At 45.6% G+C, this 18,756-nt stretch overlaps 1 protein-coding gene across 1 annotated transcript in view; it reads left to right on the forward strand.

The window, feature by feature from the left end:
* The window catches only part of LOC130124327 (netrin-G1-like), a 74,306-nt gene that overhangs the window by 13,474 nt on the left and 42,076 nt on the right, over window positions 1-18,756 (forward strand). The window contains exon 2 of the mRNA XM_056293785.1: window positions 15,012-15,655. Coding sequence (XP_056149760.1) covers window positions 15,012-15,655 — 644 coding nt within the window. The remainder of the gene's footprint in view (window positions 1-15,011; window positions 15,656-18,756) is intronic.

Raw genomic sequence — 18,756 nt, forward strand, 5'->3', positions numbered from 1 at the left:
CTTAAAATAGTATAAGGAAGCAAACCTACATTTATGACGTATGTATTACCACTAAACAATATACATTTTGTAATGAATACGTTTTTTTTCAAATAATTTAATTTAACAGGTGCTTTAATTGTCTTATATTTTTAACATCAAACTTCCAATCCTGGCAGTTTCTAGTGTTTTAGTCACATGAAATGCCTTTGTTATTTCATACAATCCCTACCATCCCGAGTATTTCACACAGGAAACCCCCATGGGTATGCTGAAAATTCTATCTAAAGGGCCATGAAAAGAGACGTGATAATTGTGAACACAAATGCAAACAGCATTTTGTTTTTCAACCAACAGTGGAATACAGAATAGCACAAAGAGAACAATCTAGCACGAGGGAATTAAATATTCTCTCATAGCAATGTTAAAGATGTCAATTGAATCCTGAATCACCGAGTTTCGAATCCCTCTGGCCAACATACATGCACACACGCACACACAACTGCACTTATACATGCACACACACACAAACTCAAGCCAATTTCCAACCTTTCCCCTGATAATAAAGTGGTGTTAAATTTACCCCAGTGGGACTCTGCCACATGGGATGGATAATGAGGCCAGGTGTTAATTAATGTGGAGTACGTTCCCCCTCGTCTGCCGACGCCCTATGAATCCCAATCAAGTCTGTGGCCGTGCAACACGCAGCAGTTGGTTTGCCAGGCAGCGCACTTCAAAAGGCCAGACTGGCTGTGCTGCAGGCCTCAAAGGGACTGCCTTGGCAAGGGCTTCCTTCCAAAGAGTGGACCACTTGGCATGTGGCAAATCGAAACACGGACGCCCGGGGAAGTTTTGTTTTTGTTTTGCTCCGACATCCAGGGTGATTGAAAATGACGGCCATCACCGAGGTTTCCTCTAATGTTGGATTTACAAAAATCCCCATCGTCCGACAACTTGTCTCGTCATGATTCACGTTTGGTGATTCATGCGTCGTGCTAACAAATGTAGACTTCACCCGATTTTGATAAGCTTTCCATCCTTTCTATATGACCTGTCTGTATTATCAAACTATTATTAGAATCAGAATTAGGAACATTTATTTGTCATTTCCCCCAGCCCACAGCAGACAAAAACATATCCAAAAACTACAAGAACTACAATAACACATATATCTGAACTAACACATATATCTAAACTAAAAAAGTGTTTTTAAAAAAATCACCGTCAAGGAGAATGAACACCAGCCATGATGACTGTCGGAACTGCCGGTCTGCATGGGCTAGCAGTTAGCTTAGCCTGCCCTACTTCCAGATCCTGTCAAATCGCCCTCAATGTTTCCTCTTCGGGCGTAGCTCCGGTCAGGGCCATGATCCTCGGACCCACAGGACGCAGCAGACCAAGCTCCCTCAGCCAATCCAATGCCAGCTCTCCCAGCCAGATTGTATATTCTATATCAAGTTATTCTTGTATAACTTGTATGTATAAGTTATACAAGTACACATGTATTATTGAGCTGACATCTGCTGTTGTCTGTTAGACTGACTTTCACAGCCCTCAGACCCATCATGTGATATATCAAAGGTTAGACATGCTGCCCTGCTGCCCTTCATTCCTCTGAAGGTCAGTAGAATATAAACCCCAGTTCTATTGTGAGTCATCACCGGCCCTGACTGCAGGTCATTAAAGCTTTATTGAGTTTCTGCCAAAGTACTGACTCTCCCAATATCTCACCATGTCACTCAGCTGTCTCTTCCATCAGGGCTTATACCAAACCCTGAAAGGATCAACTCTCACTCTCCTATCACCTATACACTCTTGAGAGCTCTCCTTCTGAAAAGAAGTCCCAAAAAGTACCAGATCTCGACTTTTTGGCCAGGCTTCAGTAAACCAGCACTACAGGGTTGATCCTCAGCTATATCAAGGTGTTGCTTGAAAGCAATGGACTCTATAGCAAGACTACTTTATACACTGACTCAAAGTAGAGATTTTTTTTCTTCTAGGGAGCAATCTTTGCTCTTGCGTGGGCATGCTGTGATTTTGTCTGGGTTTCATCCTGGATCATCATCCTTTTCTATTATCCATGACTCGACTCCTTCAGCAAACAGTTGCTGGCTTCATTTCATCACCAGGACTGGAAGCCACGTTGCACTGACTGAGGAGGCACATGGGAGGGAAGCTGTGACGGAGGGGATGGTGATAGGTCTGTAGGTGTCATGTAGCAGGTTCAGGAGGTGTAAGCCCAGGAAGGAGGACGGGTTGATTAACCCAGCGACACCTAAAGTCCAGAGGGAAACACCTCTCTCCTAGCTACGAAGGTTCTGTGGCGGGTTTGGGTTCAGCAATCCCATTAAAAACCCAGGAGTCTAATTTGGTGGGAAAAGGGGATTATAGATTCTCACTGGATATTCTGATGGACTCTTCCTCCTTTTAAACAGATGGCTGTTGTTCTCCGTGTTTTATGCCTTAAGCATCACACCAAGTCCAGTTCACAGTATGTGCAAACCGATTAACAATAAAATGAAAATGAGGAGTATTTCGGAAAATACACTTTTAACCAAAAAGAAAAGATGCCAAAATGAAATGGAACCAATTGTGTACATAATCATTGTTAGGAATAAATTGATTTTTATTTCTAACATGGATTTCGATAAAAAAAATTAACCTTGAGAAGCTGAAAACTGCCGCAAGTCCTACCCCAGAGTCAGTTCACAAGTCTCTTAAACAGTCCCTTTCAGAAGAGGTTAATTTCTTACTTGGCTCCGTTTGATCAAACCTGAGGCGAAGTCGTGCACTGTGTGATACGGAGAGACCATTAACTCAAATCAACACCGCACCACACCTGCAGCGAGCTGGAGCCTTCAGGCATGTCAGTGGGGCTGTGATGAAGCCCAAACATGCAGCACTGAAAAATAAAAACTGCAGATAGAAGAATCTAGTACGAACTTGCAGAAGGCCTCTCTTTAATAAAAAAAATAAAAAAGAGTAGAAACAGATAAGAGTTTGCACTACTGAATTATGAGAGCGTGTATGTCCAAAGAGGAAAGATGGAGCAGAGGACGATAGAAAGACACAGAGAGACACACAGAGAGAGAGAGGGCGAGAAAAGGGGGGGGGGCAGAGAGGATGATGAATGTAACAGATTAATCAAAGATGACACCAGCTCCAGATTTCTAGAGGCCACCCCTGCATCAGGACTGCACTGCCATGCATTTTAATCTGGACCAAACATCACATCCCTTCTACCTGCTAGCTTCAAGACAAGACGAGACAAGACGAGACAAGACAAGACATACAAGACAAGACAAGACAAGACGAGACAAGACATACAAGATGAGACAAGACGAGACAAGACAAGACAAGAAAAGACAGACAAGAGTTCAAACTATCCAGCCATTCATAACAAAACTCGCTTCCCTGGAATCTTGACAGGTAGATCGAGACTTATTAGAGAAGGTTGAAGGTGACGTTCATTTATAATAGTTTTAATATTAATAGTAAGGCCTCGATCGTTTTCTGCTTTATATTATGTGATCATTATAATGTATACTGTTATTTTAAGGTGTAATGTAGAGAGACGCAGAAATCTTCAGATATCTGTATGTATGTTTTTCATTAGTTAAAGAATTCACTACGTCCGGGTAGCGTGGCGGTCGATTCCATCGCCTACCAACACAGGGGATCGGCGGTTTGAATCCCAACGTTACCTCTGGCTTGGTCGGGCGTCCCTACAGACAAAACTGGCTGTGTCTGCGGGTGGGAAGTCGGATGTAGGTATGTGTCTTAGTCGCTGCACTAGCGCCTCCTGCAGTCGGTCGGGGCACCTGTTTGGGGGGAGGGGGACTGGAGGGGATAGCGTGATCTTTCCACATGCCACGTCCCCCTGGTGAAACTCCTCACTGTCAGGTGAAAAGAAGCGGCTGGCGACTCCACGTGTATCGGAGGAGGCATGTGGTAGTCTGCAGCCCTCCCCGGATTGGTAGAGGGGGTGGAGCAGTGACTGGGACGGCTCGGAAGAGTGGGGTAATTGGCCAAGTACAATTGGGGAGAAAAAAAGGGGGGGAAAGAATTGGACATGGTGTTAAATTCATGCAGTGAGGCACTGGTACATCTTCTCTCCCCAGGTAAAAGCAACATGCAGCATGCATCAAATGAGGGTACAGCAGATACAAAGAGAGCATGAGAAAAAAAAATTTTTTTGCCAGTTCAAAATTCAATATTAAGTGACTTAGCCTTTTCAATTCACATGCTTACAGATGTTGAAATCAAGGAGATTTTATTCATCTTTACTTTCCAAGCTTGAAGGTACAATCGATAATGGCGTGTGGTGCCACAGTTAAGTGGAGTATTGTGACAACACGAGCGCTCTAATGACAACAATAACCATGACATATCTCGCCAATGGAGAACACTAAAAGCCTCAAAAGGAAGTTAAAGTGATCCAGCAAAGTGGCGAAATGATGTTTACAACGTCTGACCAAAACAGCGGCATAAGTGAGGCGGACAGGCGCAGTGTGCAGCAATCGCGGATTGCACCTTTATGTAGAGGACAGAGGTTGTAGCAGCAGGGCAGGATGAGAGTCGAAAAGCTTTAGCTCTGCAGGTTTTTAAGGCCGAAATGAAAAGTGAGTCAATAATTTGAACCAATGCGATATCTGAGAGTGCAGGATAGAAAAGATGTCAAGAGAGAACATTAAGCTATATCTATCTCTTTTTTTGTTAATCCTAACCCTTAGCACAAATTCTCTGTCTGCTACTACTACTACTACTATTTTCGTCTGCTCCTGTTAGGGGTCAACACAGCAGATCATCCATTTCCACCGCTTCCTGTCCTCTGCATCTTCCTCTGTCACACCAGCCACCTGCATGTCCTCTCTCACCACATCCATAAACCTCCTCTTTGGCCTTCCTCCTTTCCTCTTCCCTGGCAGCGCCGTATTCAGCATCCTTCTCCCAAAATACCCAGCATCTCTCCTCCACACATGTTAAAACCGTTTCAATCTTGCCTCTCTTGCTTTGTCTCCAAACCGTCCAACCTGAGCTGCCCTGCTAATACACTCGTTCCTAATCCTGTCCTTCTTCGTCACTCCAAACGAAAATCTTAGTATCTCCAACTCTGCCACCTCCAGCTCCGCCTCCTGTCTTTTTGTCAGTGTCACTGTCTGCAAACCATGCAACATAGCTGGTCTCACTACCATCTTGTAAACCTTCCCTTTAAATCTTGCAGGTACCCTTCTGTCAGAAATCACTCCTGACACTCCACTCCACCCACTCCACCCTGTCTGCAGTCTCTTCTTCACCTCTCTTCCACACTCCTCGTTACTTTGGACGGTGGACCCCAAGTATTTAAACTCATCCACCTTCGTCACCTCTACTGCTTGCATCCTCACCATTCCGCTTTCCTCCCTCTTGTTTACGCACATGTATTCTGTCTTGCTCCTACTGACTTTCATTCCTCTTCGCTCCAGTGCATACCTCCACCTCTCTAGGCTCTCCTCAACATGCTCTCTATTCTCGCTATGGATCACAATGTCATCCACGAACATCATAGTCCACAGAGACTCCTGCCTGATCTCGTCCGTCAACCTGTCCATCACCATTGCAAACAAGAGAGGGCTCAGAGCCGATCCTTGATGTAATCCCACCTCCACCTTGAACCCATCCGTCCTTCCTACCACACCTCACCACTGTCACACTTCCCTCATACATATCCTGCACCACTCTTACATACCTCTATGCCACTCCCAACTTCCTCATGCAATACCACATCTCCTCTCTTGGCACCCTGTCATATGCTTTCTCTAAATGCACACACACAGTGTAACCCCTTCTGACCTTCTTTAAACTTGTCCATCAGCACTTTCAAAGCAAGCATCACATCTGTAGTGCTGTTTCATGGCATGAAACCATACTGCATACTGTATCTTCATGCTGTGGCTGATCAACTTGATATCTCTGTAGTTACTACAGCTTGGCACATCACCCTTATTCTTGAAAATCAATACCAGTATGCTTCTTCTCCACTCCTCAGACATCCTCTCACTTTCAAAGATTGTGTTAAAAAAATCTAGTTAAAAACCCCACTGCCATCTCTCCTAAACATCTCCATGCCTCCACAGGTATGTCATCTGGACCAACCACCTTTTCACCCTTCATCCTCTCCATAGCTGCCCTCACTTCCTCCTTGCTAAGCCATCACTCTTTCTGATCCACTTTCCCCACATCATCTAACCTTCTCTCTCTTTTTCCTCATTCATCAGCCCCTCCAAGTACTCCTTCCACCTTCTCAATACACTCTCCTCACTTTTCAGCACATTTCCATCTCTATCCTTGATCGCCCTAACCTGCTGCACATCCTTTCCAGCTTGGTCCCTCCGTCTAGCTAATTGGTACAAGTCCTTTTCTCCTTCCTTAGTGTCTAACCTCTCATACAACTCACTAAAAGCCTTTTCCTTTGCCACCTCTCTCTTTGCTTTACACTACATCTCCTTGTATTCCTGTCAACTTTCTTCATCTCTCTGACTATCCCACTTCTTCTTTGCCAACCTCTTCTTCTCTATACTTTGCTGTACTTCATCATTCCACCACCAAGTCTCCTTGTCTTCCTTCCTCTGTCCTGATGACACACCAAGTATCTTCCTAGCTGTCTCCTTCATTATTTCTACAGTGGTTGCCCAGCCCTATGGCGACTCTTCACTCCGACCCAGTGCCTGTCTTAACTCCTCCCTGAACTCCAGACAACATTCTTCCTTCTTCAGCGTCCACCATTTGAGTCTTGGCTCGACCTTCACTCTCTTCCTCTTCTTGAGCTCCAAAGTCATCCTACAGACCACCATCTGATGCTAACTAGCTACACTCTCCCGTCACCACCTTGCAGTCTCCAATCCCTTTCGAATCGTGCCTCTTGCATAAGATATAGTCCACCTGTGTGCACTTTCCTCCACTCTTATACATCACCCTGTGTTCCTCCCTTTTCTTGAAATATGTATTCACCACAGCCATTTCCATCCTTTTCACAAAATCCACCACCATCTTTTCCTCCACATTCCTCTCCCTGACACCATACCTGCCAATCACCACCTCATCACCTCTGTTCCCTTCACCGACATGTCCATTGAAGTCCGCGCCAATCACCGCTCTCTCCTCCTTGGTTACCATCTCCACCACTTCATCCAACTCACTCCAGAATTATTCTTTTTTTTCCATCTCACATCCAACTTGCGGGGCATATGCACTGATAACATTCATCATCACACCTTCAGTTTCCAGCTTCATACTCAGCACTCTGTCTGATACTCTCTTCACCTCCAACACTCTTGACATACTTCTCCTTCAGAATGACCTCTACCCGATTTCTCCTATCCACACCATGGTAGAAAAGTTTGAACCCACCTCCAATGCTCCTGGCCTCTCTCCCCTTCCACCTGGTCTCTTGCACACACAGTATATCTACCTTCTTTCTCTCCATCATATCAGCCAGCTCTCTCCCTTTACCAGTCATAGTGCCAACATTCAAAGTACAGACTCTCACCTCCACACTCCTACCCTTCCTCCTCTTCTGCGGCCTCTGGACGTGCCTTCCCCCTCTCCTCTTTCACCAACAGTAGCATAATTTCCACCGGCACTCTGCTGGCCAACAGTACTGGTGGCGGTCGTTTGTAACCCAAGCCTCGACCAATCCAGTATGGAAATCTGATTTATGATCCGTATATTTGGTTTGGCAAAGGTTTTATGCTGGATGCCCTCCCTGATGCAACCCTCCCCATTTATCTGGACTTGGGCCCGGCACTAAGAATGCACTGGCTCTTGCACCCTCAGTGGCTGGGTTTACCACAAATTCTCTATACTGACATATAGAATTTTCCAGGTCATATGCATGTAAAATCTTTTTTTCTTAATGCTAAGAATTTGTTTTTTAATAATTGGTAGTTTCTATTCAAGTTTTCTGATCCACAACTTCAAAATTCACATGAACACATCTCGATGGAAACACAAAAGCTGATATAGTATGGATACATGGACACATTACGTCACCATCCTTAAATGGCAAAGCAGAAGAAAAGAATAAATATACCCGTTTCCCTTCTTCAACAAGATATGATTATAAAATAAAATCTGTGATGGCTTTCTGAAAAAAAATCTTAGAACCTGGCCAACAAAAAATGTAGTACTAAAAAAAAGAAAGAAAATTCCCGTCAGCAGAATGCCGGACTCGACACAGAGGCGGTGGTTTGGTTAAAGAAAGGTAGAGGGGGATAAAATGGTGACGTTAAATTCAATCTGCGATCTGAAGCACAAGTCCAGAAATCTGTCAGCTAAACTGACTGGTTGGATTACTTGTGCCCATCCATCAAGAGGGACTGTCAATGGTCAGTGAATTTATCTCCTCAGCCACATTCTGTGTCAAAAGGCACATCATCAGGAGGCTACAGCTGTCAATCTCAAAGGCCATATGCCACTCACCCTAAAATCTGTTTATTTCACAAACTAGCACCCATGGATTTTTTTCAGTGTGCGTGCATGTGTGTGTTGTGAATTTGAGTTTGTGTCTTTCATACGCTATTCAGTAGACGCTTGCAGTGCTGTGAATGGGTGCAGTGTTGACTGGGGGTGTTGTGAGCACAGAGAGAGAGAGAGAGAGAGAGAGAGAGAGAGAGAGAGAGAGAGAGAGAGAGAGAGAGAGAGATTAAGCGCAAAAGAGAGAAAGAAAGTTGACATCGCTTGTATACAAAGTCCATTTTTGTGACAATAATTCACACAATTTATTGCTTAAACCTGTGTGGAATGGATAGCTCCTCTGTTGTGCTGTTTAGCCCGTCACACTTGATCGATTCTCATGATTGAATCCTTTTTAACTCTCAAATGTGTCCATGAAATTACATATGAATATCCATTTAGCCTTCTGGAAAATTGATGCAAGCAAGCAACCCCACCACCTCCTGTTGGTGAAGAGTTTTTTTGATGAGTATCCCCAGTTTGTCTGTCTCCAGCTCTCACGCTGTAGCTCTCCTCTGTCGCTCGCGCACACACAGCTTTACTGCCACGACCTGATATTGGATTAACCTCAAAGGCCGTGGAGCTCAAGATATCATTAGCTGCAATCAGCCACAGCCTCGCAACCCAGGTCGGCTTGAACGAAGCCACTGCCCCCTGGATGGACCAGATAGCCTTGATAGAAAACAACAAGGTTTAATTACAGTACAGCTGAAGCGGCAACGGAGGTGTCCGCAACCCCAGTAAGAGACTTGTCATGAGGCATGGACCCATGGAGATGACCGACCGACCAGAGGAGACGCTAGTGCAGCGACCTGGACTCATACCCACATCCGGTTTCCCACCCGCAGACACGGCCAATTGTGTCTTTAGGGATGCCCGACCAAGCCGGAGGTAACACGGGGATTCGAACTGGTGATCCCCGTGTTGGTAGGCAACAGAGTAGACCGCTATGCTACCCAGACATGATTGCACACTTTTTTATGTAGCGGAAAGCAAACAGTTTTACTAAAGTTATAAGTAATATCTTTAGCTATGATCCATACCGCTTGCAAGCAATCGGTTAGTAAGGTTAGGTGTTAATGCATGGGAATGAAAGATTATAGATTAAAAAATACTAAATTTACTTTCATTCCTCCTTTGCTTATTTTCCGCGCCCACGGCCATGATCGCAAGTAAAAAATAAATAAATAAAATTTAAAAAAATCCAAGACGGCTTATTGTTTTCCAATAGCTGCCCAACAGCAAAGTGCTGCAGCTCTTGGTTTTCGCAGACCGAGGCGGGTATTGATCTTCGTAAAGCACTGCCCTGTTGTTAAGTAACAACCACAGGACTCTAATGGAAGGTCTTGACCTCTCGCCGAGTTTCTATCTCGCCACTGCCAGCAGGTCTGCATTAAGGCTCTCTGTTGCAGTGGATCTTACTGGGAGCACATCAATTCAAATACATTTGTAGCATGGCGTGTGATTGTAAAAGTGCTTTCACTTTATCGAGTATTATTGATGACAAAAGGGCCTTTATGAGATGTCTGTCCCCAGCCTGCTTCGGTACTGAGAGGGTGATCGCTGGATCACACTCAAGGCAGGCGGCTTGTTTCTCCTCAACTTACCCCACTCTTCTGAGCCGTCCCGGCCGCTGCTCCACCCCCTTTGCCGATCCGGGCAGGGCTGCAGACTACCACATGCCTCCTCCGATACATGTGGAGTCGCCAGCCACTTCTTTTCACCTGACAGTGAGGAGTCTCACCAGGGGCACGTAGCGTGTGGGAGGATCACGGTATTCCCCCCAGTTCCCCCTCCCCCCACGAACAGACGCCCCGATTGACCAGAGGAGGCGCTAGTGCGGCGACCAGGACACTTCCCAGATAGCGTCCGGATGTGGGCCACTTCAGGCGATGATGCAGCACTGATGGTCTTCTTTTGGCCCTGACAAAATGGATGTGAGCCTGAAGTGGCCCACATGTATAATAGCAAATATGGTCCAAATATGCCAAATCAAATGTGGGCCTTTTTTTGGCAAAGATGCGGTGCTCTCGGCAACACGTAATCTGGATGTGACCCTGAAGTGGCCCGTGTGGTAAATGGTGAATATGGCCCAAATATCACAAAACAAATATGGGCCACCTTTGGCAAATATGTAGCACACACGACATTGCTTTGGCTTGGTTCTGGCCCAGATCTGGTAAACAGGAGCGGACCGCCCAAGTGCCATCATTCCACGCGGTATGTGGGCCGGATGAAAGTGTCGGGTGTGGGACGGGTCCGGGCCACAGCAATTTTACTATCTGGGATACCCACATCCAGCTTCCCACTCGCGGACACAACCAATTGTGTCTGTAGGGACACCCGACCAAGCCGAAGGTAACACAAGGGATTCGAACCGACGATCCCCGTGGTGGTAGGCAATGGAATAGACCGCTACGCCACCCGGACCTCCGAATCTATGCTTTTCATAGGCCTCTGTATTCCTCTCCCTGAGTTCAAGTGAAGCAAATATTGCTCGGTACTTTGCAGCATCTGTTTACTCAGTTTCCTACTGTTCAGAGGGGGAATTTTTTTTTTCATTTAAATATACACACGGATGTGGCAATCCCAGCCCCTCCTCCTGTTATTGGTACATAAGTGAGGCTCCGGGGCAGATGTTACCCTCTCTAAACATACACGCGCCCGCATCGTTTTAAAACCATGTCATCAAATGAAGCAAATATAAATGGAACTTCATGACAACTGAGAGAGAGCTCTCTTCCTTCGCCCTCCCACCCCCCTTCCCTGTCTTTCTTTCTTTCTCCCTCTCCTTATAACGTCATAGTCTGAGCTCTGAGCAGACCTCCAAGGTTGTTGAAGAACGAGTGGGGAATATAATGAGGTTCAACACACATCGGGGGTAAACGTTTGACACAGCCACAATTTACCTTCCCCCAGGCCCAGCCCAGCATCAGCATCCTCTCCACTAGTTGCTCTCTCTCTCTCTCTCTCTCTCTCTCTCTCTCTCTCTCTCTCTCTCTCTCTCTCTCTCTCTCTCTCTCTCTCTCTCTCTCTCTCTCTCTCTCTCTCTCTCTCTCTCTCTCTCTCGCTCTCTCTCTCTCATTTCCCCTTCTATCTCTCTCGGATGCGAGTGAATCGCTGGTTGCATTGTGTTGCAGGACGCCTGTTTGTGTGTGTGTGTGTGTGTGTGTGTGTGTGTGTGTGTGTGTGTGTGTGTGTGTGTGTGTGTGTGTGTGTGTGCTTAAAAGGGGGGTGGGTTCTGTTGAAGATATGTTAACTGTTTTTCCATTTCCTTGCGGTTTTCAACTGAGATAGTCTCTGTAGGAATGTCAAGAGTCTCTTTCGCTCCCTTTCTCCTCCTCTCTTTCCTCCGACTCTCTCCCCCTGAGCCCCATAACCCTTGTTACCCTCCTTTAATTGGATCATGTTGCTCTTCCTCGCGCCAAACCGGCAAGCCTAGCGACCCACAATCCCTCAGTCATGTTCTGGCTTATCAGAAAGTGATCTCTACTAGCGGAGGAGGGCCTCTTGTGGAAACCACCCTAATATTTTGGTCACACAGGACGTAGAGATGACAGACTCCATCTCTGTTATCTCAAAGAGGGGCGCTATGCATACCTGTAGGAGAAATGGTAGGCTTTGCAAACAGATGAATATCAAAAGAATTTCCTTGACAAGAAAAATCACCTTTTTTTGGGTCCAGTTTCCCACCCACAGACACAGCCAATTGTGTCTGTAGGGACGCCCGACCGAGCCGGAGGTAACACGGGGATTCGATCCAGCGATCCCCGTGTTGGTAGGCAACGGAATAGACCGTCACGCCACCTGAACACCCGACAAATCATCTCTTGATAGAAAAACTATTTAATCGCTGTTGCCTTATTTTCTTTATTTATAAAGAACAATAGTGCCTGGTTATCAGTATTCCTAACAAATCATCTGAAACAGACGAGGCGGCACAGTTGTTTGGGTGGATGGCAATCCCACAGAGATAAAAGTGCAACCTTGCAAATAGTCCCATTTTCACCTTTAGATAATTTCTCATCGAGAGTGTTGAATGAGTGCTGATTATCAAACTGCTTTACATTTGATCTAAATCTCATCAGCACTTAGCCTCTTTGTTCCTGGAGCAGAGGTGAGCGGAATGTCAATTGGAGTTCATTTTGTACCCCCCCCTCCTCTCTCTCTCCTCTCTCCCCTCTCTCTCTCTCCTCTTTCTCTCTCTCTCGCGCTCCTCTCTCCCCCCTCTCTCTCCCCCTCTCTCTTTCTCTCTCGCTCTCTCTCCTCTCTCTCTCCCTCTCTTTCAAGCATACACAGCACACATGCACTAAAAATCACACACACACACACACACACATTCAAGAAGGAGTGAATACCAATGGTACAGGGCAGATTCAAGCCCATGAAAAATGCATGTCCCTTTGCGTGTTTCATAAGAACCACTCATCAGGATTCCTCTCCCATCTCAACTGCTATACCACACAGGAATATCAATTACATTGGCAATTTGGGTGGCAAGATAGGGGTGGTGGAGAAAGACAATATGATACTTGCTGTGTAATCGCGAAGTAGTTTGGGTCAGTATCTCCTGCAGCTGTAGGCCCCGGATTGCTTGGGCAAATTAAAAGGTGCGACTTTGCCTGAATTTGATTGAAGGCGTAATTGATCTGAATACAGACATTTGACAGAATGGCAGTCAACCCATGAGGCAAAGCATCCAACAAAGATGATGCTTTATGTGGCCTTGTAGTTAAGGCCACCCAAGGTGAGCCCAACTCAAGACCAATGGGGACCAAACGTAGGTAAAGACCGGTACGAGGGGCGTCCGGGTGGCGTAGCGGTCTATTCCACTGCCTACCAACATGGAGATCGCTGGTTCAAATCCACGTGTTACCTCTGGCTTGGTCGGATGTGGGTATGTGTCCTGGTTGCTGCACTAGCGCCTCCTCTGGTCGGTCGGGGTGCCTGTTCGGGGTGGAGGGGGAACTGGTGGGAATAGCGTGATTCTCCCACATGCTACGTTCCCCTGGCGAAACTCCTCACTGTCAGGTGAGAAGAAGCGGCTGGTGACTCCACTTGTATCGGAGGAGGCATGTGGTAGTCTGCAGCCCTCCCCGGATTGGCAGAGGGGGTGGAGCAGCGAGCGGGACGGCTCGGAAGAGTGGGGTAATTGGCCAGGTACAATTGGGGAGAGAAATGGGGGGGGGGGGTATAAAAGACTGGCACCAGAACAGTGAAAGTCCAATGAAACATCATGAATGTTATTGTAGAAGTCTGCTGTTGTAATAAAACTCAAAATTCCACTACACTGTGATATGTACTTAGGTTTATTTTATTTTTTGCCTCTGTCAAAGAGGGAACGTTTTGGATTCCAATCTTCGAATGTTTCAGAGTTGATTAATAAAAAAAAGAAACAAATTAGATTAGAATTCACTTTATTGATCTCCTGTGGGAAAGTTATTTCGTGATATTTATTTCAAAAATACGTGTGGTACTCATCTTGAAAAATTAATGTGAGTCCACACTGTCTGAGTATGAGTCATTATGCTGAGCCCTTTCAAATGTGTACTCGAGACTATATTTAAGCACTACAACCCTAGCTAGATGGCTCTACAAATGTGGTGCGAGGGGAAGACCACTAGAGCCAAACAGTTACATGCTAGCTTATGTGTTTTGAAGCGACTTTAACAGTGGTAAACAATGTTGTCTCACAACAGGCGAGCTCTGGGTTTGATCCCAGTCCTTTTGTGAGGGGATTATATGCTCTCCGTTGATTGTGGGTGGCCCCTGTCCAAGGTGCCTTCCTGCCAACCACTCAATGCATGCTGGAATGGGATCTAACCGCCCGCAACCCTGAACTGAATTTAGCTGGTATAGACAGTGAACGAACAAATCAAAGCATCTATGAGGCAGCCGAGTAATATGCTAGCATCTCAACACTGGCGTTCTTAGTTTGAATCCTGGTGTTTCCTCAGGCTCAGCTAGCCATCGCAGGGAGTGCAATTTGCAGTATCCCTGTGCGGATCCTAGAAGGAGTATTCTGTTTCAACCATTGTAAGTTGTGACTCCTACAGGTGGTGGGGCACCTGTACAGCTGCATGAGGTCTTGGGGAAATAGAGCAGGCCTCCTCACACGCCGTTTCCCCCCGGGGAAATCTGCAGCTGGTAGGTGAAAAGAAGTGGTTGGCAACTCAACATGTATCACACTTCTACACCCTCCCCAACTATCATAGGGGTCATGCAATGTTGGGGCCCAGAAGAACAGGGAGTTGGACATGCCAATTTAGGAGGAAAAAGGAAAAAAAATGTTCCATGGATCCAGTTCTCAGCTGCAAGGCCAAACTACAGCATACACTTCAAATTTCAAATTTCGAATTTTTTCTTCTAAATCTCTTCAGGGCAGGTTAAACATGAGGATGTTGAATTTTACACTATCGTGCAGACATATCCTCTGATTTTCCTTGGGGGAAAGGTTTGTTGATATCCATATTGAGTCTCCATGTGCTTACATATTTCTACATGTTTGTTTGTTTGTTTGTTTGTTTTTATTTATACAGGAGAATCCGTACATGTGCAACAATGAATGTGATGCCAGCACCGAAGAGCTGGCCCACCCCCCTGAGCTGATGTTTGACTTTGAAGGTCGTAACCCCACAACATTCTGGCAGTCCACTTCATGGAAGAAGTACCCTAAGCCCCTCCAGGTCAACATCACGCTGTCCTGGAACAAGACCATCGAGCTGACCGATGACATCGTCCTGACCTTCGAGTCAGGCCGGCCGGAGCAGATGGTCCTGGAGAAATCGCTGGACTATGGACGCACCTGGACCCCCTACCAGTTCTATGCCACCGATTGCCTGGACGCCTTCACCATGGAGCCCAAGACAGTCAACGAGCTCACCCAGCGCACCCTGCTGGACATCATCTGCACCGAGGACTACTCCCGAGGCTACGTGTGGAAAAATGACAAGACGGTGCGTTTTGAGATCAAAGATCGCTTTGCCCTCTTCGCTGGGCCTCGTCTACACAACATGGCCTCTCTCTACGGTCAACTGGACACAACCAAGAACCTGAGGGACTTCTTTACCATCACCGATTTGAGGATTAGGCTGCTGAAGCCGGCCACTGGAGCCACAATGGTGGATGAGAATAACCTGTCCAGATACTTCTATGCTATCTCCGACATCAAGGTGCAGGGCAGGTAAGGGCCTTGGTTTCTACAACTATCTCTTGTAGAGGGTTTCTAATGTGAATTCAAGAAAAGATTGGAATTTGGTTACAACTTTCAGGAGATTCTGAGTTTCAAGGAAGCTTGACTTTAAGGACTGGGATTTTGTCATCATTGCAACACTTATCAGCGTTGCAGATCAGTTTGAATTAAGCGAGAGAGAGAAATAACTTGAGCTGCAACTGAACTCTAGTTTTTAAATTACTTAAGCTATCACCCATACCTGACAAGGCCTGGCAGTTGAACGCACCTTTGTGGGATAATTATATCTCTGAGCCCACATTAACTGAATAGACCCAACTAAACATGCTTTGACCTAATATACACTCTAATAGTAAAGTCATTTGTATTTTGATATGATTAACAATGAAATATTTTAGGAAATGGAAATATGACTCACGTGAATGGGCCACATGACAGTCATAAAACCTGCTTCTGAAACGGGTCCTGTGTTGCTTGTGCTGCAGTTGGTTTATGTGAGAATATCTAGGTTGGTAATGACCATCAGATGGGCCCTAGGTGAATTGAAACAGTTACTCCTTAATTAGAATTCAGTTGACTTCAATAGAGGATTAGAACCATTAGCACGCCTGCTAATTGGTAAAAACTAATCTTGTAATTAAGAGCATTGGCGGCTGATTAAATGGTTACCATCGGGGACACATCAGTGAAGCAGGACAAAGTGGGAGACATTAGACAGCAGACTACACTGCTGCAGTTTCAAGTTTAGTCTAGCTCTGTTTAACGTTACATTTATCTGATGATTACATCCATGAGGTTTTAACTTGGAACAAGATGCACGTCTCAGCTTGGAATGCATTCACTGCAAAGAGTCCAAATATGTTTCACTTATATATATATATATATATATATATATATATACACTTTGCATTTCACATTTCACCCAGTATTTTGATGATGTCTTCTCTTTTCAGTCACATGACAAGACAATGTGCAGCAGTGTTTGCATGTGATACCCCCACTCCAGCCCCATCAGTGCAATTTCCATGTTCCCCAGTCAGACACACTCCTCCAATATTTACACTCATGCTGTAAACATGAATTGATGGGTTCTAAATTGCAAGGCCTGTAGCCAGCACAGCATACCATCTCCCACAGATATCTTATTTTGCCATTCATTAGAAAGAGTAGCAAAAGGTGGGATGGGGGAAAATAAGCTATTTTGGCCAATTTTCCATCCTGCCCTTGGGCATCAAATTCAATTTTCCCCCAAAAGTTGGCAGTGAGAAAGAAAAGCAAATAAACATACGATTTCTGTCCTGAGGTGGATCAGTAACTCACTTGAAAGGAGGGGTTGATGGAGGCGGGTGGGGAGAGACTGATTGGAGTTTCCACCAGCCTCAGCAGCCTTCTGGCTACCACCAAATGTGAACGCCTTATCACAGAATGGCCATCCTGTCCGAGAATTTCCAGAATACCCCGCAAATACTGATAAACTTTTAAGTCACACACAGCTGAATAGTTGCTGTGTCAGGTAACTCGGGGTGGGTTCAAAAAGGTGATGTCGGCTGGCTTTGGATAGTCCACTTAAGTGTGGAACTATATTTCTCAAGTCATTTGTGGGATTCATTGCATTAAAAAATACAAAAATCTCCATAATCAGATTTGTTTTTAATCCCCACGTGCTGCCTTTATTATTGCAGCCATTTAACTGACATAGAATCACGTATATGTGAAGGCAACGGCGGAGTAAGCTTAAATTCACTGAGCACAAGCAGCCAGAAAGGATGCAGGGTGCAGAACTTTGGCATTTTCGACAACAGACACGTGATAGGAAAGCATTTGTAGTGAAGAATTAAGCACAAGGAAGAAGGGTTAATTCGCCTCTCCGGAGTGCAAAGTCATCACCGTGTGTAGCGGGGCGGGCCGTGCAATTGATTTCTAAAGTTATTCCACATCAACGGAAAACAAAACCTTGAACCGCATGGGCTGTCCCACCTTTCACGTCTACCCCTCCATCTTTCCTCCCTTATTGATCAGATGTCTGCTCGTTAATTAAGACGCGGCCGTTACCAGCTGGGTGCTCGGTCAGAGCGCCACATCTGCAGGGCTGTAGCGGGGGCCTGGGAATGAGAGGCAGCTAATCCATATGTGCTAATGTGCTATTTTTCTCGTCCGCCATCTTCATTCTCTGTTTTTCTGCTACCTTTCCTCTCTTTTTTTCCTTCCTTCACCTCTGTATCTTTCTGTTTCTCCTCTCTCCCTCCCCGTGTACCCTCCATAGAGCTTTACTCTGACACCGGCTGTAGCTAAAAACAACAGTCATCCAAAACGTTCCACATTGTGAAGTGTGTTTTCCTGTCATATTCGCTGTTCATTTCGAGCTGGCTTGCTGATGCAGATACACTTACAACATATGAGCAGATATGGGTCCAGTATTTTGTGCAACGCGGTAGCATATTCCAGCATTTCAGCTCCCTGGCCCCTTTCGATGAATAAGTTATCAGGCTGCTGGTTGGGTTTTTGAGCCAAGAACTCACAAACTGGATCAAATAAAAAAAACACCAAATGGCACCTTCCAAAGGCAACAGTTTATTTATTTATTTGCTTATTTATTCATTTTAAATACATTACTCAAGCAATTTCAATGAATTTGAATATCTTTGATTCGAGATTCCTCACAGGCCCATGCTATTTGCACTACCAGTAAGACGTGTGAATTCACACTAGTGTATTTATATTTGGGGAATACACTGTAACCTTCTTTTTCATTGGAAAGGCCTTTCAGACAAATTGATTACTGAGAGCTTATTGGATGGAAGGCTTGAATGTTTAGTTACTACGTGAGAAACCGTGACATGTAGTATTACAGCTATCATTAGCATCCATCCATCCATCCATTATCCAAACCACTTATCCTGCTGTCAGGGTCGCGGGGATGCTGGAGCCTATCCCAGCAGTCATTGGGCGGCAGGCGGGGAGACACCCTGGACAGGCCGCCAGGCCATCACACAGGACTGACACACACACACACACACACACACACACACGCACACACACGCACACACATTCACACCTAGGGGCAATTTAGTGCAGCCGATTCACCTGGTCTA

The sequence above is a fragment of the Lampris incognitus genome, chromosome 14, assembly GCF_029633865.1.
Source record: "Lampris incognitus isolate fLamInc1 chromosome 14, fLamInc1.hap2, whole genome shotgun sequence".
NCBI lineage: Eukaryota > Metazoa > Chordata > Actinopteri > Lampriformes > Lampridae > Lampris > Lampris incognitus.